The sequence below is a fragment of the Astyanax mexicanus genome, chromosome 9, assembly GCF_023375975.1.
Source record: "Astyanax mexicanus isolate ESR-SI-001 chromosome 9, AstMex3_surface, whole genome shotgun sequence".
Classification (NCBI taxonomy): Eukaryota; Metazoa; Chordata; class Actinopteri; order Characiformes; family Acestrorhamphidae; genus Astyanax; species Astyanax mexicanus.
Genome location: NC_064416.1, coordinates 44,703,669 through 44,729,025, shown reverse-complemented (window position 1 = coordinate 44,729,025; position 25,357 = coordinate 44,703,669). Strand labels below are relative to the sequence as shown.

At 41.1% G+C, this 25,357-nt stretch overlaps 1 protein-coding gene and 1 long non-coding RNA gene across 2 annotated transcripts in view; one reads left to right on the top strand and one right to left on the bottom strand.

Moving 5' to 3' along the window:
* Positions 1 to 10,809, top strand: part of usp8 (ubiquitin specific peptidase 8) — a 37,432-nt gene extending 26,623 nt beyond the window's left edge. The window contains exons 16-19 of the mRNA XM_022687047.2: positions 5,240 to 5,476; positions 5,672 to 5,814; positions 8,107 to 8,239; positions 8,629 to 10,809. Of these exons, the coding sequence (XP_022542768.2) occupies positions 5,240 to 5,476; positions 5,672 to 5,814; positions 8,107 to 8,239; positions 8,629 to 8,787 (672 nt within the window). The 3' untranslated portion in view covers positions 8,788 to 10,809. The remainder of the gene's footprint in view (positions 1 to 5,239; positions 5,477 to 5,671; positions 5,815 to 8,106; positions 8,240 to 8,628) is intronic.
* Positions 10,810 to 12,857: 2,048 nt separating this feature from the next.
* LOC125804603 (uncharacterized) overlaps positions 12,858 to 25,357 on the bottom strand; it is a 60,313-nt gene continuing 47,813 nt past the window's right edge. Inside the window, exons 3-4 of the long non-coding RNA XR_007440727.1 lie at positions 13,759 to 13,835; positions 12,858 to 13,292 (exon numbers count right to left, since the gene is read on the bottom strand). This is a non-coding gene — a long non-coding RNA (uncharacterized LOC125804603). The remainder of the gene's footprint in view (positions 13,293 to 13,758; positions 13,836 to 25,357) is intronic.

The following is a 25,357-nucleotide window of genomic DNA, read 5'->3' as shown; positions in this document are numbered from 1 at the left end:
GTGTGTGTGTGTGTGTGTGTCAGTCCTGTCTGGGTGCTATGAGAGTGACTGACCTGCACTGTACTGTGCATGGATTTTTATATATTTTTTTTTACATGAGTGTGTGAGAGTTAATACTCAGCTCATTGTGACAGATCTGTCAATCATCTGGGCAGCTCTGCCTCTTTTCTACATAAGCCCCACCCATCCTGTCATACCAATGAACAGCATTATCTCTGCTCGTGTGTGTGTGTGTGTGTGTGTGTGTGTGTGTGTGTGTGTGTGTGTGTGTGTGTGTGTGTGTGTGTGTGTGTGTGTGTGTGTGTGTGTGTGTGTGTGTGTGTGTGTGTGTGTGTGTGTGTGTTTGAATGTGTGTGTGTGTTTGAATGTGTGTGTGTGATGAACCCTGGAGGCCCTACCTCTCATTATGAATGTGTAAACATAAGCAAGCCATAAGCATGCTGTCTGAGTATGTGTGGGTGTGTGTATGTGTGTGGGTGTTAAAGGAATAATTTGGCGAAAAAGCACAAATGGCTCCACCCACCCATTTGATTTCTATGGCAACTGTGGTGAGGCTGGGCAAGCTTTACAGAACACACTGTGGGATAAAATTGGGTTTATACAATTTTTACCAACATTCTGTTAAATTTGTACAGCTTCACAATAGTCGCAATACTGGAACACTTTGATGGGCGGAGCCTGGAGAGGTCAATTTGACTTCTTATACTAAATACAGTTTATCAGCCTAATAAACTTTTGTTTGTTTGTTTAAACTTGAGAATACAGTGGTGCTTGAAAATGTCTGAACCCTTTAGAATTTTGTATATTTCTGTATATATATGACCTAAAACATTACGAAAGTAGAAAAAGAGAACCCATTTAAACAAATGAGACAAAAATATTATACTTGCTCATGTATTTATTGAGGAAAACAATTCAATAGTTCATATATATGAGTGGCAAAAGTATGTGAACATTTGCTTTCAGTATATGGTGTGTTCTCCTCCCTCTTTGCAGCAATAACTGCAAATAAACTTTCACCGTAACTGTTGATCAGTCCTGCACAATGGCTTGGAGAAATTTTAGACCATTCATCCAGAATAGCTTTAACTACAGTCATATGAAAAAGTTTGGGCACCCCTATTAATCTTAATCATTTTTAGTTGTAAATATTTGGGTGTTTGCAACAGCCATTTCAGTTTGATATATCTAATAACTGATGGACACAGTAATATTTCAGGATTAAAATGAGGTTTATTGTACTAACAGAAAATGTGCAATATACATTAAACCAAAATTTGACATTTGCAAAAGTATGGGCACCCTTATCATTTTATAGATTTGAATACTCCTAACTACTTTTTACTGACTTACTGAAGCACAAAATTGGTTTGGTAACCTCATTGAGCTTTGAACTTCATAGCCAGGTGTATCCAATCATGAGAAAAGGTATTTAAGGTGGCCAATTGCAAGTTGTTCTCCTATTTGAATCTCCTCTGAAGAGTGGCATCATGGGCTCATCAAAACAACTCTCAAATGATCTAAAAACAAAGATAGTTCAACATAGTTGTTCAGGGGAAGGATACAAAAAGTTGTCTCAGAGATTTAACCTGTCAGTTTCCACTGTGAGGAACATAGTAAGGAAATGGAAGTCCACAGGAACAGTTCTTGTTAAGCCCAGAAGTGGCAGGCCAAGAAAAATATCAGAAAGGCAGAGAAGAAGAATGGTGAGAACAGTCAAGCACAATCCACAGACCACCTCCAAAGAGCTGCAGCATCATCTTGCTGCAGATGGAGTCACTGTGCATCGGTCAATAATACAGCGCACTTTGCACAAGGAGAAGCTGAATGGGAGAGTGATGCGAAAGAAGCCATTTCTGCAAACACGCCACAAACAGAGTCGCCTCAGGCCTCAGGCAACTCTGTTTGTGGCGTGCTTGCAGAAATTCTGTCGCATCACTCTACAACCAAACCAATTTTGTGCTTCAGTAAGTCAGTAAAAAGTAGTTAGGAGTATTCAAATCAATAAAATGATAAGGGTGCCCATACTTTTGCACCGGTCAAATTTTGGTTTAATGCATATTGCACATTTTCTGTTAGTACAATAAACCTTATTTTTATTAGATATACCGTATTAGATATATAGTTATTAGCAGTGTTGGGAGTAACGGCGTTAAAACTAACGGCGTTACTAACGCCGTTACTTTTTTTCAGTAACGAGTAATCTAACTAATTACTCTGACTGTAACTATAACGCCGTTACCATTTCCGACACCCCGTTACTGCACGCTACTTTGGCCGCACTTTTTTTTACTTCGCTTTGCCCTGGTTAACCGATCCTCTGTCCGGTGAACTTGAGCTTCTGGCCGCTGTGCCTGTGGTTTGGCGTGGTGAAGTGAGGCACAATTGTGACGATTTGCGTGCTCTAATTAATTCAGTGATTGCCGTGGACAGCCCAAGTTCCGAATTAAGGACGTTAAACTCTTTTTAGCTGCTCCGGTTTTTGTGGTGCTGCTGCTTCCTCTTTTAGAGAAAGCTCCTATTAGCTCCTATTTTTATTTTATATAAAGCTCTGATGTGATAATCACAATGTTGCTAAGTAACCAATTATTATTGTTCACTAAAGCGAACGAAATAGCGAAAACTGAAAGTGAAAAAAAACATTTGTGTTAACTGAATCTAATAAAAAAGGTAATTAAAAGGAAAAAACTATCTCGAACTGTATTTTGTGTTTATAAAACTAACTAAAACGAACTGAAATTACTGATAGAATACCCTCATTTTCGTGTTTAATTTATTTATAAGCGCTGTTGTACAGCGGAGTTGTACAGCAGGGTGTTGTGCCGAGCGCGCGGCACCTCGTGGTCCTTTAGTTCTTGTGTAAAGCGCTGGCGCTAGCAAGCCCACCCTAAAAACTTACTGAACAGAAAAAATAAAAACAAAATAAAATTAAACTATAATAATAATGAAAAATGTAATCACGTAGCTCTGGGCGCACGTGAACGCCTCGCGTTTGACTTGCAGCACTGTGTGTAGCTGTTCTTAAAAAAACATTTAAATTAAATAATAGTTCTATGCTTTTATGTTACAGTGTAAATTAACATAATTCTGATTATATTTCGCTCATTCAATCAGCCCGAAAACAGACAGTTTATGGGGCGGATCGGGTCGGGCTCATAATGACAGTTCATGGTTCAGGCTCGGGCAGAACGTGCACGGGCTCCGGCTGGGTCGGGTCGGATTTTTTGCGCCCGATCTAAGCTCTATTCCCTTTTGGTGAAGCTGTTATATTAATACCATTTTAACGGGCATTAAATTGTTGTTTTTGTCCATTATTTTGTTTTGTTTATATATACATATTTCCTTTGAGTGTGGCTTGGTTTGTTTAATTTCATCCCCAGACGCGTTTTTCATGTTTTTCAGTATTACAAGTTTTAGTAATTTTCTTTGGTTCTGTGGAGAATTTCGTTTTGTTTTTTTGAAATTCGTTAGACTATATTTTTGTCAACATTTTGGGTTTATTTTCGTTTGTTATTTTTCTAATAATAATAGTAAATGCATAATTGATTTTCTTTTTTTGACGGGCGAATAATAAAAAGTAACGCGATAGTTACTTTTACTGGTAACTAATTACTTTTATAGTGGAGTAACTCCGTTAGTAACTCAATTACTTTTTTGGAGAAGTAACGAGTAACTATAACTAATTACTTTTTCAAAGTAACGTGCCCAACACTGGTTATTAGATATATCAAACTGAAATGGCTGTTGCAAACACCCAAATATTTAGAATTAAAAATGATTAAGATTAATAGGGGTGCCCAAACTTTTTCATATGACTATATGGGATGTTTTAACTATGGTGGGTTTCCTTACATTAACTGCTTGCTTCGGGTGCTTCCATAACATTTCCATCGGATTAACGTCAGGCGGGACTTTGACTTGGCCCCATTCCAAAACATTAGCTTTATTCTTCTTTAATCTTCTTTAATCATTCTTTGGTAGAACAACTTGTGCGCTTAGGGTCATTTTCTTGCTGCATGACCCACCTTCTCTTGAGATTCAGTTAATGGACAGATATCCTGTAATTTTCCTTTAGAATTTTCTAATACATTTATTAAGAATTAAATGTTTCAGCAATAAAGGCAAGCTGTCCTGGCCCACATACAGCAAAACAAGCCCAAACCATGATACCACCACCACCATGTTTCACAGATGGGATGAGGTTCTTATGCTGGAATGCAGTGTTCTCCTTTGTCCAAAAATAACGCTTTTCATTTACACCAAAACAGTTATATTTTGGTCTCATCCCTCCACAAAACATTCTTTTAGTAGCCTTCCAAGCAGCAATGTTCTTTTTAGAGAGCAGTTGCTTTCTCTTTGCAACCCTGCCATGCACATTATTTGATTTTCAGTGTTTTCCTCATGGTTGACTCAAAAACATTAGCTTAGTGAGCGGCCTTCAGTTGCTTTGAAGTTACCCTGGGGTCCTTTGTTACCTCTCTGACTTACAACCTTTGCTCTTGGAGTGATTTTTATTGGTTGACCACTTCTGGGGAGGGTAACATTGGTCTTAAATTTCCTCAATTTCTACACATTTGTATTTGTAATCTGTGTGACTGGGAAACTGGCTTTATAAATGGTTTTATAACTTTTTCCACTCACACCTGACTGTCAACCCATTGATAAAAAACACATGACTCTAATTTCACCTTCAAACTAACTGCTAATCCTAAAGGTTTACATACTTTTATGACTCACAAATATGCAATATTGGATCATTTTTGTCTCATTTGTTTAACTGGGGTTTCTTTATCTACTTTTAGGACTTGTGTGAAAATATGAAGATGTTTCAGGTCATCTTTTTGCAGAAATAGACCATTTTAAAGGTTTCACAATCTTTCAAGCACCACTGTTGGATTGGGATTGGATTTAGCTTAAGTTCCAGTTTCATGTTGGATTGGTTTAAGTTGCTGTGCCTCAAAAACAGATAATGTTTTGGTTGCCAATAAAACATAAATAGCTACTAAATAAGCTTAATGTAAAATGGCTGATTGACTATGTTTCCAGTGGAGGTTTTTCGCTAAGCTATTGCTTTAATGTTGTGGTGCAGAGTGCTGCACTGACGCTCAGAGAAAATCAGACTGAGTGTATTAAAGCCTCACTGCCTTACATATTTTCATGTTTTCTCTCTCTCTTTTTCTCTCTATCTGTGTCTCTTTCTTTTTGTCTGTGTCTCTCTCTCTCTGTCTGTCTCTCTCAGGCGGATAACCGTAAGCGCTATAAGGAGGAGGTGAATGATCACCTGGATGATGTCAGTGCGGCTGACCTGGCATGGGGTAAACACAAGCTTCTGAACGAGTCCATCATCGTGGCGCTGTTTCAGGGTCAGTTTAAGTCCAGCCTGCAGTGCCTGAGCTGCCATCGCAAGAGCCGCATGTTCGAGACCTTCATGTACCTGTCCCTGCCTCTGCCGTCCAGCAACAAGTGCTCTTTACAGGTACACACACACACACACACACACACACACACACAATCCCTTTCTCCTAGGATCTGCTGTGAACTAAGTGAGTAGGGCTAAATGACTGTAGGGTTGGAGCTAAAATGCTGTCTCTCTGTCTCTCTCTCTCTCTCTCTCGCTCTTCCTCCCTCTCTCCCTCTCTTTCTGTGTGTCTCTGTCTGTGTGTGTGTGTAGGACTGTCTGAGGCTGTTCTCTAAGGAGGAGAAAATGACAGGAAATGATAAGGTTTACTGTCCACATTGCAAAGGCCTTCGCGAGTTCACCAAGAAACTGGAGATCTGGAAGGTCCCACCTATTCTGCTCGTGCACTTAAAGCGGTGAGCAATGAGTGTGTGTGTGTGTCTTATACAGCAATGATGGTGTGAGATATAGTGAAAAGTAGGTTCATATACAGAGGTTGGACAATGAAACTGAAACACCTGTAATCATTTTAGTGTGGGAGGTTTCATGGCTAAATTGGAGCAGTCTGGTGTTCAATCTTCATTAATTGCACATTGCACCAGTAAGAGCAGAGTGTGAAGGTTCAATTAGCAGAGTAAGAGCACAGTTTTGCTCAAAATATTGCAATGCACACAACATTATGGGAGACATACCAGAGTTCAAAAGAGGACAAATTGTTGGTGCACATCTTGCTGGAGCATCTGTGACCAAGACAGCAAGACTTTGTGACGCATCAAGAGCCTCGGTATCCAGGGTAATGTCAGCATACCACCAAGAAGGACCAACCACATCCAACAGGATTAACTGTGGACGCTGTAAGAGGAAGCTGTCTGAAAGGGATGTTCGGGTGCTAACCCGGATCGTATCTAAAAAACATAAAACCACGGCTGAACAAATCACGCAGAATTCAATGTGCACCTCAACTCTCCTGTTTCCACCAGAACTGTCCGTCACCACAATAAATTATTGTGGTCTAAAACCAGGTGTTTCAGATTCACTGTCCAACCCCTGTATTTCACCTGGTACAACCTAAATAAATTTTTAATACCCCAGAAAATCAAAAGACCAGATTATAGAGTTCTAATAGAGTTTTAATGCAATTTTTTTTATTTTATATAAAGCTATGTTATGATGACCACAATATAGAAAATTACCAAATCACACTGTGATCTTTCTGAAGTTGCAGAGTGTTTTAGAATGTTATAGAATCACACAGCACTGGCCTGCGCTGTGCACCAATGGCAGCTCCTGCAATCGTAAGCATTACACTCTGGAGTTCCAATCTTAATAAACAGTTTTATTAAATAATAATAATAGGCCAGTGCTTCTTCAGTATTGCACTGTTCATTAGAATCATTCTGAACGGATTTCACTCATTTAAACCTCTCAGAATTGTAGATAAAAAGCTCAGTTTTAATGGTAATGTGAGATTAAATCGGACTTATTGACAGTTTAAAAGGGTGGGCTGGTTCAGACTCGGACAGAACAGGCACGGGTTTGGGTTGAGTTGGGCTGAATGTTTTAGGTCTGATCTAAGCAAAAGATTAAAGCTGCTCTGCCTAAAATTTGCCTAAAAGTGTGTTCAGTATTCAGTAAATCTTTGGGGTCTGTGGATTTTGACTATCCCTGCATGATAACTCGTTTTTGTGACCACCCACTTGGATTAGATTTGTTGCTGGAACTCTGACTTTTGCAACATATGTGTCATTGATTCTGAGAATTAAATATATATTCACATTTTTATGTGTATCTTTAGTTTAATGTATTTACATAGATTTAACATATACAGTATTTATTTATTTAGTGTTAAGTATTATATTTGTTTCCTGTTGTTGATTTTGTAAAAAACACCACCACTAGTGAATTACGAATTAATGATGATACAAAAGATTATATGTGTGGCAATAGATAGAATAGATTGACTCTGTTGATGTAGCTGCCATGGCAGGTAGTAAAAGCTATTGCAACTTTTTGACAGTTGCAAGAAAAAGTATGTGAACCCTTTGGGATTACTTGGATTTCTGCACAAATTGGTCAATAAATGTGCATGAACTCCATTCTTGTTTAATGTTTTCCTCATTGTAGATTTGTGAACAAAAATGTCAGCATGTGCCAGAGATTTCTGTAAGTCTTCAGCTGACACTCTAGGATTCTTCCTCACCTCATTGATCATTCTGCGCTGTGCTCTTGCAGTCATCTTTACAGGACTTTACCACGCCAAGAGAGAGTAGCAATAACAGTGCTGAACTTTCTCCATTTGTAGATCGTCTGTTTTACCACTGCAGGGCAGCTTTAACCAACAAATCCAATCTCATCACATCCTGCCTCCAATTAGCTCTTAGAAAAGTTATTAGTCTATGGGGTTCACATACTTTTTCCACCCTCACTGTGAATGTTAACATGTTGTGTTTAATAAAACAATGCAAACATATAATGTTTTTAAGTGGTATTAGTTTAAGCAGACTGTTTGTCTATTGTTGTGACTTAGATGAAGATCAGAACACATTTAATGACCAATTTATGCAGAAATCCAAGTCATCCCAGAGGGTTCACATACTTTTTCTTGCAACTGTATGCACACATTTGTTAACATTGTGATTAGTGTGTACAATCTGATGGTTTGTTTATTGTGTGTGTGTGTGTGTGTGTGCGTGTGCGTGTGCGTGTAGGTTCTGGTATGAAGGTCGTTGGAAGCAGAAGCTCCAGACCTCTGTGGATTTTCCACTGGAAAATCTGGACCTGTCTCAATACGTCATCGGCCCTAAAAACGCCCTGAAGAGATACAACCTGTATGCTGTCTCTGTAAGTAGACTCAAATATCCCCCTACACTTCCTGTAGTTTATTACAGTGTGTCAGCATGACTGTGTGGATCATCTCTATAGAGCACCTCCTATACTTCCTGTAGTGCAGGGGTGTCAACCTGTAATATCAAGAATGACTAAGGGTGTTCATTTAAACTGAAAAATACAGACTAATGGCAGGTTCACACTTTTTTTTAGTGGCTTTGCTTTCAATTTGAACTAAGCTTGAATTTTTTTTTTTTACTTACAACTATGGTGGACCTGTGTTTTGTTTTGTTGTTTTAATACCAGGGTATCCAATATTAAAGTACTCTTTGTGTAACACACACACTTTCTTTCTTTATTTCTTTCCCTCTCTCCTTTCTTCTTTCTCTCCTTCCCCCCTGTAGAATCATTACGGCAGTCTAGACGGTGGTCACTACACAGCGTATTGCAAAAACACCACGAGGCAGCACTGGTTCAAGTTTGACGACCACGAGGTGTCCGAGATGTCCGCCTCCTCGGTCAAATCCTCTGCTGCTTACATCTTCTTCTACTCTTCCCTCTGAGACGGCCAGCGGACGGGGTTCACCTACGTTGTTGCGGAGCTGCTGTGGGCGGAGCTTAAAGCTTGAAGCCCCAAACAAGTGGCTGACGTGGAGTTTCGTCAAGAACGAGGATGCAAAAGCTCACACTTATCTATCTCTACTATCTCTCTCTCTCTCTCTCTCTCAATCTCTCTCTTTATTCCTTTCGCGCTCTCTCTCTCTCTCTCTGTAGAGAAATTAAACTGTTAATCTGTTTTTATTCCTGGAAGCAGGAGGGGGCGGAGCTCTTTGACTGCTATTGCCTTTGGACACTAACAACAGGTGGGAAGCAGGCATGTAGGTTATCTGATCTGGTCTGATCTGGTCTGGTGAGGTTTGATTAATCACAGTTAAGACCAATCCACAGCCAGACCAAATCTATCTAGAGCAGGGCAGTGATTGAATTTTGATTGAATGATTTTCTGAGAGTTCTGATTGGGTTTCTGGATCTCAGATTGGAGTTCTAATAGTTTAATAATTAATAATAATTAAGCTCTGAAACTCTGGAATTCATTCTGGAATTAGTTTATAAGAGAGCTGATGAGGTGCCCAAAGCTCTGGCTGGGCGTCTAAAACATCAGCAGGGCTTTAGAGTTGAATTTTTCAGAGCTCTGGACAGATCTGGTTTCATTTGTTCTGGCTGTTTGACCAGCAGAAAGCCTCTTGTTGTTCCCGACCTGCTTCACTAAAATCACAGTAGGGGGATAAAATTCATCGACCTGCAACTCTTGCACACCGAATATGTACATAATGCTTAATGAGATACGTTTTTATTTATTTTTTAAGTGACCAAATCTTTCCTGAGAGATAAGAGTCGAGTGTCTGCGGATTAGTGCAGAAACCCCGGAGAGAGAGAGGAGTCCCCCGGGTACGGACCGGAGAAAGAAAGATGTGTAATTCAAGTGAATTAAGTTTAATTCATTAGCGTTTCCATGTATCCTGAGCCATTAATCTCCTTTATTCTTTGGATTAATATTTAGGGCTGTGTTATTTGAGCCTATAGAGCTTGAGTTCATAATCGCAGTGTATTACCAAATTACCAAGCTCTGTGTAAAATCCTTTCATGCGCGATTTAGACCATAGTCGGGCTCATATCGCTTGATGTTCTAACCTGAAGCAGCTGTAATCAAACACACAAACAAACAGTTACAAGTATATAAATGAAACAAGTCCATCTATAATGTGCTAACATGCTGCCATGGCAGTGCCAACCCCAAACACAATCCCATAATCTCACAATATCAAAAAGCAATAGTCTGGTGAAAAATGTACATTTGCCCAGTTTGTATTCCCTAGAGTATGAAGTTGATCAGTTAAGACATAAGTGGTTCTTATTTCTTTTCAGAGTTTTATTTTGTATTATGTATATAATGCAGTGAAAGCTTACATTTCACTAACTGTCACTGTAGTTAAGAGGCTAATGTAGCAAGTAATGGAGGTTTAAAAAAAGGTTAAGTCTAGTGATGTAGACTAGTGTTTTTTAGATGAGAATAGTGGTTTTATAAAGCAATTAACACAATTGTAATTGTCTTGGTAAAAACTTTCAGCTACATTAGCCTATTAGCCTTCTAGCTGCAGTGCTAAAACTAAAGAAGCAAACTTCTCAAACTTCTGGCCGATCAACAGTACTTGAGATGATGGAGGAAACTGTGTGAAATGATTTTTTTTTGCTAAACTATCACTTTTCTAACAAACTGCCATTCGTAGACTGTGCTGTGTGGCTCGCTAGCCTGAGTAACATTGAATCAGCCGGTGTAGCTGAGCCTGACCTGAGCTTGATCAGTTCTGAGGCATCACAAGTGCCCACCCCTTTACACAAACAACACACTTATCCACTAGACATTCTCCCCCACGGCAGCATGAAGCCCAGCATGAGCCTATAGGACACGTTTCTGTTTGAAGCATTATAAATGATTCTTTTCTCCTTTCATGGGCTGTATACTCACACGATTCGATATGTAGTTAATCAGCTGTGAAAATAAAGCAAACTAAGCAGTAACCTGTGCTCAGTCTCTCTCTGTGTGTGTTTTATATATTTATACAGTCATGGCCATTTATACAGTCATCAGTCAAGTGTTGGCAACCCTGAAATGTTTCCAGAAAAATGTTGCTATTACACATGTTTTTCATATACAAACACAAACACCAAATAACAGAAGATAAAGAAGACAAAATTACGGTGCCTTTTTAAACGTTTGGGTAAATGCAATGTAAGTTGAAGCTTGTTTAAACTCCCATGTGACTGATTGGGAGAAGGCATAGGCATAGAATTAGGCATAATAATTGAAGAAGGACCAGTTTAAAGTACTACATCATGTTCATTTCTCTAAAGCAAGACTGGCTAAAATGTATTCTAATAGTGATATCTATTAAGTGTCATTAATTATTAATTAATAATTAAATTAAATTAAACACTATGGCAGAAGACCAGGAGAATCCTGCTCCTACACATACATAAAAAGCTAGACTGCAGATTGCCTACATAAGTATTGCCTAGGTACATAAGTAAGCCCGAATCTTTCTGGTAACATGGGGGTCCATTTTGCTTGTGGCCCCCAAATTCCTTTAAATGTCCCTGAGCATCTCCAAACCTGCCCACCTTCCAGGAATTGGAAAAAGTTCAGAACCAGGATTCCCTCCCCCCAACTATCTGCCCTGATAATACTTCAAAAACAGATTTCTGAGGGAAAAATTGAAATGTTTGTATATTCTGGTAAAAAAGTGCTAAAAATTAGACAATGAAGATGAGAAAAGGAAGGTATTGTCATTAAAACATGTGGAAATGATTTAAGCTACACATCAGACGTCTACAGTTGAACAACGTGTCACAGTGCAGTATTCAAAATGAATAGTTTTTACTCAACAAAAATTATAACAGAATCTGATTATTTTCCAAACGTTAGTATGGTGGAGTCTATGATGCTTAAATGTTCTATCAGGTAAAATGAGCCAGATAAGATTGTAGCGACCCACTTCTAATATGCAAGAGCAGCCTTCTAAACTAAAGGTCTAATTCCCATTTAAACAACATATTTTACATCACTGATAAAGTATGACAAAAATCTCGAACAGTTCATAACTTTTGGCTCAAAAATGCACATAAAATCGGCTTGTTATGGCTACTGCGCCTGCGCAGATCTCCACAGAAAAAGGACTTCTTCACCAGCATGTTCACTTTACTCTCTTCTCCAGACAAGCAGTAAGCTGATGGGCTTTTTTAAATTATTATTATTATTAAAGGGCGGGACTTTATCCATAAACAAGCACCAGGATTAGGGATACAGCTCTGGTTGATACAGCACTCAGTGGCCTGTCTCCTCATTAATAAGGTCTCAGGAACAACACTGCAAATTTCACTCATCATTAATGAGGGTGATTAATAAATAAATACATTTACCGTCAAAGCAAAATGTTTAAATCTATGCAAAACTATGTTTAGACCTGATTTATTGATTTTAAAAAAAGTTGGAATTTAAAAAACTTATATTTTTGTGAAGGTACTGGCCCATTCTAACAGAACATTGTGTCGTAGGTTGGAAGGAAACCTACTGATACTCTAACTCTCAAAATACGTTTTCACATTTTCTATTTCACATTTTCCAACAAAGTTTTAAGAGTTCAGAGGAAGATGGATGATCACAAGCCATCAAACCAAGCTGAACCGCTTGAATTTTTGCACCAGGAGTAAAGACAAAGTTATCCAAAAGCAGTGTGTAAGACTGGTGGACGCATGAGAACTGTGATTAAAAACAGGGTTATTCCACCAAATATTGATTTCTGAACTCTTAAAACTTTTTGAATATGAACTTGATTTATTTGCATTATTTGAGGTATTTTGTTATTTCAGCCATTTTTAATTTTCTGTAAATAAATGCTCTAAATGACAATATTTTTATTTGTAATTTGGGAGAAATGTCTGTAGTTTATAGAATAAAACAACAATATTCATTTTACTCAAACATAAACCTATAAATAGCAAAATCAGACAAACTGATTCAGAAAGTGAAGTGGTCTCTTAATTTTTTCAAGAGTTGTATATTTATATATATTTACTTGTCCGGGTGCATTAAAATATGATGTAACTTAATAAATGATGTTTCTAACGCTTTTTTCTTTAATTCACTGTGAGATTTATTCTTCACACACTCTTAAAAATAAAGGAATGATTAAAATGTATTAGTGAGTATTAGTGTTTATTAAAAGTGCAGGAAAGTGTGTGTGTGTGTGTGTGTGTGTGTGTGTACTGATCATGCTGGGAACTGTCTCAGAAATCATCACACACACTCCTTCAGGTTTCAGAGTGTGTGATCATAAGGAGAGAATCCCAGCTCCACACACACACACACAGACACACACACACACGACATTCTCTACTGTACAACACACACCGAGCTCTTCTTCTTCTTCCTCACAGCCTCCACAGGTTCACTCGTCTCCAGCTCCTCCACAGCACCGCCCGCACTCACCTGCGCCACCTTTTTGGTCACCTGATCAACACAGACCCACAAAGACTCAGAATCAGTATTAAAGGAGAAATCCGGTGTGAAAATGTAAATGAAAATGAAAATGTATAGATAGATCATTAAAAACACTGTTTACCTACAGGTTTTTACCTACAGGTAGTTCTCCGGTGCCGCCATCTTGAAATTAAGTCACAATAATTTGACTAACGAGCACGAATGAAACTACAGCTGAGAAATTAAATGAATACACACATTTGTTTTGGAGGTTGGCAAATATTTAATATATAATAATAATAATAATCTGTTTTCCTGTCCTTGATTCGCTCATTAGTCTACTTATCGTAGAGTTCTATGCAGTGGTGGTTTCTTCCACCAAAAGAAACTTAATTTTATAAAATTACACGTTCAGTAATTCTAGTAAAAAAAAGTTTTAGATACCAAAAAAGGGAGCTGCAATGAATGTAAATTGTCTGCGTGGGTGGTGTATTACCTCTGCAGTAGACGGGAAGGCTTTATTCTGCAGTTTGGAGAATGCTAGCTTTCCATTCAGCATCACCTCGAAACTGCCTGCAGAAACATAGAGCGCAGGAGATCAGTACACCACCAAACCATCAGTACACCACCAGACCATCAGTACACCATCATACACTCAGTACACCACCAGACCATCAGTACACCACCAAACCATCAGTATACCACCATACCATCAGTACACCACCAGACCATTGACTGAGCGCGACTGTACCACCGAGGATTCACCGCGGCGCACGCCGGCCCAGTGAGCGACTGAGCGCGGCTGTACCACCGAGGATCACCGCTGCGCACGCCGGCCCAGTGAGCGACTGAGCGCGGCTGTACCACCGAGGATTCACCGCGGCGCACGCCGGCCCAGTGAGCGACTGAGCGCGGCTGTACCACCGAGGATCACCGCGGCGCACGCCGGCCCAGTGAGTGACTGAGCGCGGCTGTACCACCGAGGATTCACCGCGGCGCACGCCGGCCCAGTGAGCGACTGAGCGCGGCTGTTCCACCGAGGATCACCGCTGCGCACGCCGGCCCAGTGAGCGACTGAGCGCGGCTGTACCACCGAGGATTCACCGCGGCGCACGCCGGCCCAGTGAGCGACTGAGCGCGGCTGTACCACCGAGGATCACCGCTGCGCACGCCGGCCCAGTGAGCGACTGAGCGCGGCTGTACCACCGAGGATTCACCGCGGCGCACGCCGGCCCAGTGAGCGACTGAGCGCGGCTGTACCACCGAGGATCACCGCTGCGCACGCCGGCCCAGTGAGTGACTGAGCGCGGCTGTACCACCGAGGATTCACCGCGGCGCACGCCGGCCCAGTGAGTGACTGAGCGCGGCTGTACCACCGAGGATTCACCGCGGCGCACGCCGGCACAGTGAGCGACTGAGCGCGGCTGTACCACCGAGGATCACCGCTGCGCACGCCGGCCCAGTGAGCGACTGAGCGCGGCTGTACCACCGAGGATTCACCGCGGCGCACGCCGGCACAGTGAGCGACTGAGCGCGGCTGTACCACCGAGGATTCACCGCGGCGCACGCCGGCACAGTGAGCGACTGAGCGCGGCTGTACCACCGAGGATTCACCGCGGCGCACGTCGGCCCAGTGAGCGACTGAGCGCGGCTGTACCACCGCGGATTCACCGCAGCAAACAGATTAGCAAAAAATGCCACCAAAGAAAGTAAGTAATGTATCTGAGGAAGAAATGGAGGAGATCAGAAAATCTCTGAATTTCATGTCAGAGGAACTTAGTAAAGTGTCCAAACAGCAGGTTATGCTACTTGATTTATTAGGGGAAGTCAAACAACTTAAGAAACTCATCAAAGAAAAAGATCAAATAATTGAGGGACTTGAGCATAGAATAGAGGACCTTGAACAATATACAAGAATGGAGGATTTAATTATAAGTGGACTAGAGACAACACACAGATCCTACGCCAGTACTGCATCTGGACGTAAAGATGGTGAGGATGCCCCGATAGTGGAACTCCAAACACTGGAAACGCAAGTTATAAGGTTCTTTGAGAAGAAGAACATTAATATTCAAAGTAGTAACATTGCAGCTTGCCACACCCTTCCCCGAAAGGACAGCAAAACAAAGTCAGCCATTATTATTCGACTTGTGAATAGGAAGCACAAGATTGAGCTGTTGCGACAGGCAAGAAAGCTGAAGGGGACAGGGGTGTACCTGAATGAGCACCTCACCAAAAAGAACGCAGACATTGCTAGACAAGCAAGAATCCTCAGAAAACAAAATAAAATACAATCAACATGGACAAGGAACTGTAAAGTAATGATACGGTTAAACGGAACACCAGAAGAAGCAAAGGTAATTATGATAAAAGAGCTAAAAGACTTGAATCAGTATTTATAAGCAATACTGACGAGATGAATTCAGGGATGAACTCGGTTGCCTCCATATGGCGAACAGTGACAATTTGTATTCGCAAAAAATGACAGACCTGAATGAGGATTATTCATTTCCATTCAATGAAACTGATGAGGAAGAGTTTGAACATACTATCAAGGACTGTGTGGTTGAGCATGCAAATAGACAGTATAGCAAGTGTGACAGTTTGAATTTGAACACTATTGACCATATGGAACATAAAATATATGAGTTTGGAAATGATATTGACCCAGAAAACAACTTCTACAATAACATCAATAACTCATGTGAGTATTACACAGATGAGCAGTTCAATAGTAAGGTCAATATGGAAGGTGCATTTTCCATAATACACTTCAATAGCAGAAGCCTTAACAAAATTTTTTCAAAAATTAAGGAGTATTTGAATAAATTTAATAAGTTCACTATCATTGCAGTATCTGAGACTTGGCTTGAACATAATAAAGAGTATGATGTTGGGCTGGAGGGATATGAGCTATTTACAGTAAACAGGGTTAATAAAGTAGGAGGAGGGGTTGCCATCTATGTTGATACAGCTTTGCAATGCAATATGGTTACAGGGATGTCATATGCAATAGACAATATAATGGAGTGCATAACTATAGAAATTAACATAGAAAAATCTAAAAATATATTAATCAGTTGTGTATATAGAACACCAGGAACCTGTCTTGACATATTCAAAGATAAATTAGAGGACATACTGGACCAGTTAAATAAAGTTCAAATTATATGTGGGGATTTTAACATTGATTTATTAAATCCAAATGGGCATAAAAAGACAACAGACTTTATGAATTCATTGTATAGCAACAGTCTATTCCCTGTAATCATAAAACCATCCAGAATAACTACAGACACTGCAACACTGATTGACAACATATGGACAAACAAAATAGAAGCTAGAATAATTGGTGGACTGCTCATAATAGACATCAGTGATCACCTTCCAGTCTTTGCAGTATTTCAAAACATGTTTATGGTTAAAAAAGAAAAAAGGTCAAATACATTTAAATTAGTAAGACATAGAACACCAGAAACTATAGCAGCTCTCAGGGTGGACTTAATGAAACAAGCCTGGACAGACATATATAAAAATAATGATCCAAATAAGGCATATGGGGTTTTTCTGTCCACACTAACAGGGTTATACGAAAAAAATTGTCCTTTAAGAAAACACAAAATAAGAAACAAATATGAGGGCAAGCCATGGATAACAAAGGGGATTGCAAATGCATGTAAAAAGAAAAATATATTATATAAAAGATTTATAAAACAAAGAACAAATGAAGCAGAATACAAATATAAGAGGTACAAAAACAAATTAATAAGTATTATGAGATTTAGTAAGAAGGATTACTATCAGAAAGTATTAGAGCAGTGTAGGAGCAACATGCAAGGAATATGGAAAGTTCTTAATAGCATAATTAGAAAAGGTTCTGGGAAAACAAGCAACCCTAATTACTTTGTAAAAGGAAACCATACAATTATAAATAAAGCAGAAGATATCGCTAATGGATTTAATGATTATTTTGTTAACATAGGATATAACTTAGCAAAAGAGATTGTGGAGCCTAGAAACAAGGATGGGATAGAATATGATATTATTACTAAAAACCCTCACTCCATTTTTTTTAGGGGCACTGATGAAAAAGAAATACTTGAAATTGTAAATAAATGTAAAAATAAAACATCTGCTGACTACAATAACATTGATATGTCACTGGTGAAAAATATAATAGAATGCATAGTGAAACCTTTTACACATATTTGCAATCAGTCCCTTCAAACAGGCATATTTCCTAACAAAATGAAAACAGCTAAAGTTATTCCTATCTATAAATGTGGAGACAGACATAAATTCTCTAATTATAGACCAATTTCTCTTCTATCCCAGTTTTCAAAAATTTTAGAAAAACTATTTGTCCACAGGCTTGAACACTTTATAGAAAAGCATAATCTCTTGAGTGATCATCAATATGGTTTTAGAGAACATAGGTCCACCTCGATGGCAGTGATGCAATTAGTAGAAGAAATAGCTACAGCAATAGATAAGAAGGAATATACTGTTGGAGTATTTATAGACCTAAAAAAGGCATTTGACACTATTGATCATGATATATTGTTAAAGAAACTGGAAAGATATGGAGTGAGAGGTATAGCATATTCATGGCTTAAAAGTTATCTAGGAAATAGATACCAATATGTGCAAATAGGCAATAGTAAATCGGATTTATTGAAGGTCACTTGTGGGATTCCTCAAGGTTCAGTGTTAGGACCCAAATTGTTCACATTGTACGTAAATGACATTTGTAAAGTATCAAAACTATTAAAAATTGTATTATTTGCTGATGATACAAACTTATATTGTTCTGGGGAGAAATTGGAATGGCTTCTGAATACAGTCGAAAGAGAATTGAGTACTTTAAAGAGATGGTTTGATATCAATAAGCTATCGTTGAATTTAGGTAAAACAAAGTTTATAATATTTGGTAACAGAAAAATCAGAAATGAAGCTAAACTTAGGATAGATGATGTTGAAATTGAAAGAGTATATGAAAATAAATTTCTGGGTGTGATAATTGATCATAAATTATGTTGGAAACCACATATTAATAATGTAAAAACTAAAATCTCTAAAACCATTGCAATACTGTATAAAACCAAACATATTTTGAATCAAAAATCATTATTTATACTGTACTGTTCTTTCATAGTTCCATACATGACCTATTGTGTGGAAGTATGGGGAAATGTTTATAAAACTAACACGCATCAAATTTTCATGCTACAGAAAAAAGCAATACGAATTATTAACCAAGCAGACTTCTATGAATCAACAAACAAATTATTTATTAATTTATGGGCTCTAAAATTCACTGATCTAGTTGACTTACACATTGCACAGATAATGTATAGAGTGCAAAACAATTCGCTTCCTGACTGTATTCAGAAGCTATTTGAATTGAGAGAGAATAAGTATGAGCTGAGAGCAACAAGTATGTTTAAAAAAATAAGAGCAAGAACAAATATAAAAAATAGATGTGTATCAGTCAGGGGGGTCACTTTGTGGAATGGTTTTAACAATGAATTGAAAATGTGTAGTTCACTCAGCAAATTTAAAAAAACTTACAAGAGAAAAGTAGTAAACTCCTATAAACATGAACAGTGATTAAATATGGAATGTGTGGCTTTTTTTTTTTTTTTTTTTTTTTTTTTTTTTTTTGACTCAATTTATGTTTTTGATTTGCAAAATAATGGAATATAGAATGTGAGATAATGTAAAAAGGATAGGCAAAAATAAGCCAAAGCTTCAGCCTATACCTTTTCGGTTCATATTTGTGTTGTTGATATGCTTATTAACAGAAAACATTTCTGTTTATGTGTATGTATATGTGTTTTCAACCGAAATAAACATGACTAAACTCAACTAAAAAAAAAAAAACCATCAGTACACCACGAAACCATCAGTACACACCACCATAACATAGGTACACCACCAGACCATCAGTACACCACCAAACCATCAGTACACCACCAAACCATCAGTACACAACCAGACCATCAGTACACAACCAGACCATCAGTACACCACCAAACCATCAGTACACCACCAGACCATCATTACACCACCAGACCATCAGTACACCACCATACCATCAGTACAACACCAGACCATCAGCACACCACCAGGCCATCAGTACACACCCAGACCATCAGTACACACCCAGACCTTCAGTACACCACCAAATCATCAGTACACACCCAGACCATCAGTACACCACCAGATCATCAGTACTCCACCAGACCATCAGTACTCCACCAGACTATCAGTACACCACCATACACTCAGTATAACACCAGACCATCAGTACACCACCACACCATCAGTACACCACCATACACTCAGTACACCACCAGACTATCAGTACACCAATAGACCATCAGTACACACCCAGACCATCAGTACACCACCAGACAATCAGTACACCACCAAATCATCAGTACACCACCAGACCATTAGTACACGACCATACCATCAGTACACCACCAGATCATCAGTACACACCCAGACGATCAGTACACCACCAGACCATCAGTACACCACCAGACCATCAGTACACACCCAGACCATCAGTACACACCCAGACCATCAGTACACACCCAGACCATCAGTACACCAACAAACCATCAGTACACCACCAAACCATCAGTACACCACCAGACCATAAGTACACCACCACATCATCAGTACACCACCACACCATCAGTACACCACCACGCCATCAGTACACCACCAGACCATTATTACACCACCAGACCAACAGTACACACCCAGACCATCAGTAAACCACCAGACCATCAGTACACCACCAGACCATCAGTACACCACGATACCATCAGTACACCACCAAACCATCAGTACACAACCAGACCATCAGTACACCACCAGACCATAAGTACACCACCAGACCATCAGTACACCACCAAACCATCAGTACATCACCAGACCATCAGTATACCACCAGACCATCAGTACATCACCAAACCATCAGTACACCGCCAAACCATCTGTACACCGCCATACCATCAGTACACACCCAGACCATTAGTGCATCACCATACCATCAGTACTCCGCCAAATCATCAGTACACCACCAGACCATCAGTACATCACCATACCATCAGTACACCATCAGATCATCAGTATACCCCAATACCATCAGTACACACCCAGACCATCAGTACACACCCAGACCTTCAGTACACCACCAGACCATCATTACAACACCAAACCATCTGTACACCGCCATACCATCAGTACACCACCATATCATCAGTACACACCCAGACCATCAGTACACCACCAAACCATCAGTACATCACCAAACCATCAGTACACCACCAAACCATCTGTACACCGCCATACCATCAGTACACCACCATACCATCAGTACACACCCAGACCATCAGTACACCACCAAACCATCAGTACATCACCAAACCATCAGTACACCACCATACCATCAGTACACCACCATACACTCAGTACACCACCAGACCATCAGTACACCACCATACCATCAGTACACCACCAGACCATCAGTACACCGCCAGACCATCATTACACCGCCAGACCATCATTACACCGCCAGACAATCAGTACACCACCAGATCATCAGTACATCACCAGACAATCAGTACACCACCAGACCATCAGTACACCACCATACAATAATTACACCACCAGACCATCAGTACACCACCATACCATCAGTACACCACCAGACCATCAGTACACCACCAGACCATCAGAACACCACCATACCATCAGTACACCACCAGACCATCAGTACACCACCAGACCATCAGTACACCACCAGACCATCAGTACACCACCATACCATCAGAACACCACCATACCATCAGTACACCACCAGATCATCAGTACACCACCAAATCATCAGCACACCACCATATCATCAGTAAACCACCAGACCATCAGTACACCACCAGACCATCAGTACACCACCACGCCATCAGTACACCACCACGCCATCAGTACACCACCAGACCTTTATTACACCACCAGACCATCAGTACACCACCAGACCATCAGTAAACCACCATACCATCAGTACACCACCAGACCATCAGTACACCACCAAACCATCAGTACACACCCAGACCATCAGTACACCACCCAACCATCAGTACACCACCATACAATCAGTACACAACCAGACCATTAGTACATCACCATAACATCAGTACACCACAAGACCATCAGTACACCACCAGACCATCAGTACACCACCAGACCATCTGTACAACACCATACCATCAGTACACCACCATAACATCAGTACACCACCAAACCATCAGTACACCATCATACACTCAGTACACCACCAGACCATCAGTACACACCCAGACCATCAGTACACCACCAGACCACCAGACCATCATTACACCACCAAACCATCAGTACACTACCAGACCATCAGTACACCATCAAACACTCAGTACATCATCAGACCATCAGTATACCACTAGACCATCAGTACACCAATAGATCATCATTACTACACCAAACCATCAGTACAGCACCATACAATCAGCACACAACCAGACCATTCGTACATCACCATACCATCAGTACACCACAAGACAATCAGTACACCACCAGACCATCAGTACACCACCAGACCATCAGTACACCACCAGATCATCAGTATACCACCAGACCATCTGTACAACACCATACCATCAGTACACCACCATACCATCAGTACACACCCAGACCATCAGTAAACCACCAGACCATCTGTACAACACCATACCATCAGTACACCACCATACCATCAGTACACACCCAGACCATCAGTACACCACCAGACCATCAGTACACCACCATAACATCAGTACACCACCAAACCATCAGTACACCATCATACACTCAGTACACCACCAGACCATCAGTACACCACCAGACCACCAGACCATCATTACACCACCAAACCATCAGTACACTACCAGACCATCAGTACACCATCAAACACTCAGTACATCATCAGACCATCAGTATACCACCAGACCATCAGTACACCAATAGATCATCATTACTACACCAAACCATCAGTACAGCACCATACAATCAGTACACAACCAGACCATTCGTACATCACCACACCATCAGTACACCACAAGACAATCAGTACACCACCAGACCATCAGTACACCACCAGACCATCAGTACACCACCAGATCATCAGTATACCACCAGACCATCTGTACAACACCATACCATCAGTACACCACCATACCATCAGTACACACCCAGACCATCAGTACACCACCAGACCACCAGACCATCATTACAACACCAAACCATCTGTACACCGCCATACCATCAGTACACCACCATATCATCAGTACACACCCAGACCATCAGTACACCACCAAACCATCAGTACATCACCAAACCATCAGTACACCACCAAACCATCTGTACACCGCCATACCATCAGTACACCACCATACCATCAGTACACCACCATACCATCAGTACACCACCAGACCATTAGTACACCACCATACCATCAGTACATCAGTACACCACCAGATCATCAGTACACACCCAGACCATCAGTACACCACCAGACCATCAGTACACACGCAGACCATCAGTATATCAGTACACACCCAGACCATCAGTAAACCACCAGACCATCAGTACACCACCAGACCATCAGTACACCACCAGATCATCAGTACACCACCAAACCATCAGTACACCACCAAACCATCAGTACACCACCAGACCATCATTACACCACCAGACCATCAGTACACCACCATACCATCAGTACACCACCAGACCATCAGTACACCACCATACACTCAGTACACCACCAGACCATCAGTACACCACCATACCATAAGTACACCACCAGACCATCAGTACACCGCCAGACCATCATTACACCGCCAGACCATCATTACACCGCCAGACCATCATTACACCGCCAGATCATCAGTACATCACCAGACAATCAGTACACCACCAGACCATCAGTACACCACCATACAATCAGTACACCACCATACCATCAGTACACCACCAGACCATCAGTACACCACCAGATCATCAGTACACCACCAGATCATCAGTACACCACCAGACCATCAGTACACCACCAGACCATCAGTACACCACCAGACCATCAGTACACCACCACGCCATCAGTACACCACCACGCCATCAGTACACCACCAGACCATTATTACACCACCAGACCATCAGTACACCACCAGACAATCAGTAAACCACCATACCATCAGTACACCACCAGACCATCAGTACACCACCAAACCATCAGTACACACCCAGACCATCAATACACCACCAAACCATCAGTACACCACCATACAATCAGTACACAACCAGACCATTCGTACATCACCATACCATCAGTACACCACAAGACAATCAGTACACCACCAGACCATCAGTACACCACCATACAATCATTACACCACCAGACCATCAGTACACCACCAGACCATTAGTACACCACCAGACCATCAGTACACCACCAGACCATCAGAACACCACCATACCATCAGTACACCACCAGATCATCAGTACAACACCAGACCATCAGTACACCACCAGACCATCAGTACACCGCCAGACCGTCATTACACCGCCAGACAATCAGTACACCACCAGATCATCAGTACATCACCAGACAATCAGTACACCACCAGACCATCAGTACACCACCATACAATCATTACACCACCAGACCATCAGTACACCACCAGACCATTAGTACACCACCAGACCATCAGTACACCACCAGACCATCAGAACACCACCATACCATCAGTACACCACCAGATCATCAGTACACCACCAGACCATCAGTACACCACCAGACCATCAGTACACCACCAGACCATCAGTACACCACCAGACCATCAGTACACCACCAGACCATCATTACACCACCAGACCATCAGTACACCACGATACCATCAGTACACCACCAAACCATCAGTACACCACCAGACCATAATTACACCACCAGACCATAAGTACACCACCAGACAATCAGTACACCATCATACTCTCAGTACATCACCAGACCATCAGTATACCACCAGACCATCAGTGCACCACAAGACCATCAGTACACCACCAGACCATCAGTACACCCCCAGATCATTAGTGCATCACCATACCATCAGTACTCCGCCAAATCATCAGTACACCACCAGACCATCAGTACATCACCATACCATCAGTACACCACCAGATCATCAGTATACCCCCATACCATCAGTACACACCCAGACCATCAGTACACACCCAGACCATCAGTACACACCCAGACCTTCAGTACACCACCAGACCATCATTACAACACCAAACCATCTGTACACCGCCATACCATCAGTACACCACCATATCATCAGTACACACCCAGACCATCAGTACACCACTAAACCATCAGTACATCACCAAACCATCAGTACACCACCAAACCATCTGTACACCGCCATACCATCAGTACACCACCATACCATCAGTACACACCCAGACCATCAGTACACCACCAAACCATCAGTACATCACCAAACCATCAGTACACCACCATACCATCAGTACACCACCATACCATCAGTACACCACCAGACCATCAGTACACCACCATACACTCAGTACACCACCAGACCATCAGTACACCACCATACCATCAGTACACCACCAGACCATCAGTACACCACCATACCATCAGTACACCACCAGACCATCAGTACACCACCATACACTCAGTACACCACCAGACCATCAGTACACCACCATACCATCAGTACATCACCAGACCATCAGTACACCGCCAGACCATCATTACACCGCCAGACAATCAGTACACCACCAGATCATCAGTACATCACCAGACAATCAGTACACCACCATACCATCAGTACACCACCATACAATCATTACACCACCAGACCATCAGTACACCACCAGACCATCAGTACACCACCAGACCATCAGTACACCCCCAGACCATTAGTGCATCACCATACCATCAGTACTCCACCAAATCATCAGTACACCACCAGACCATCAGTACATCA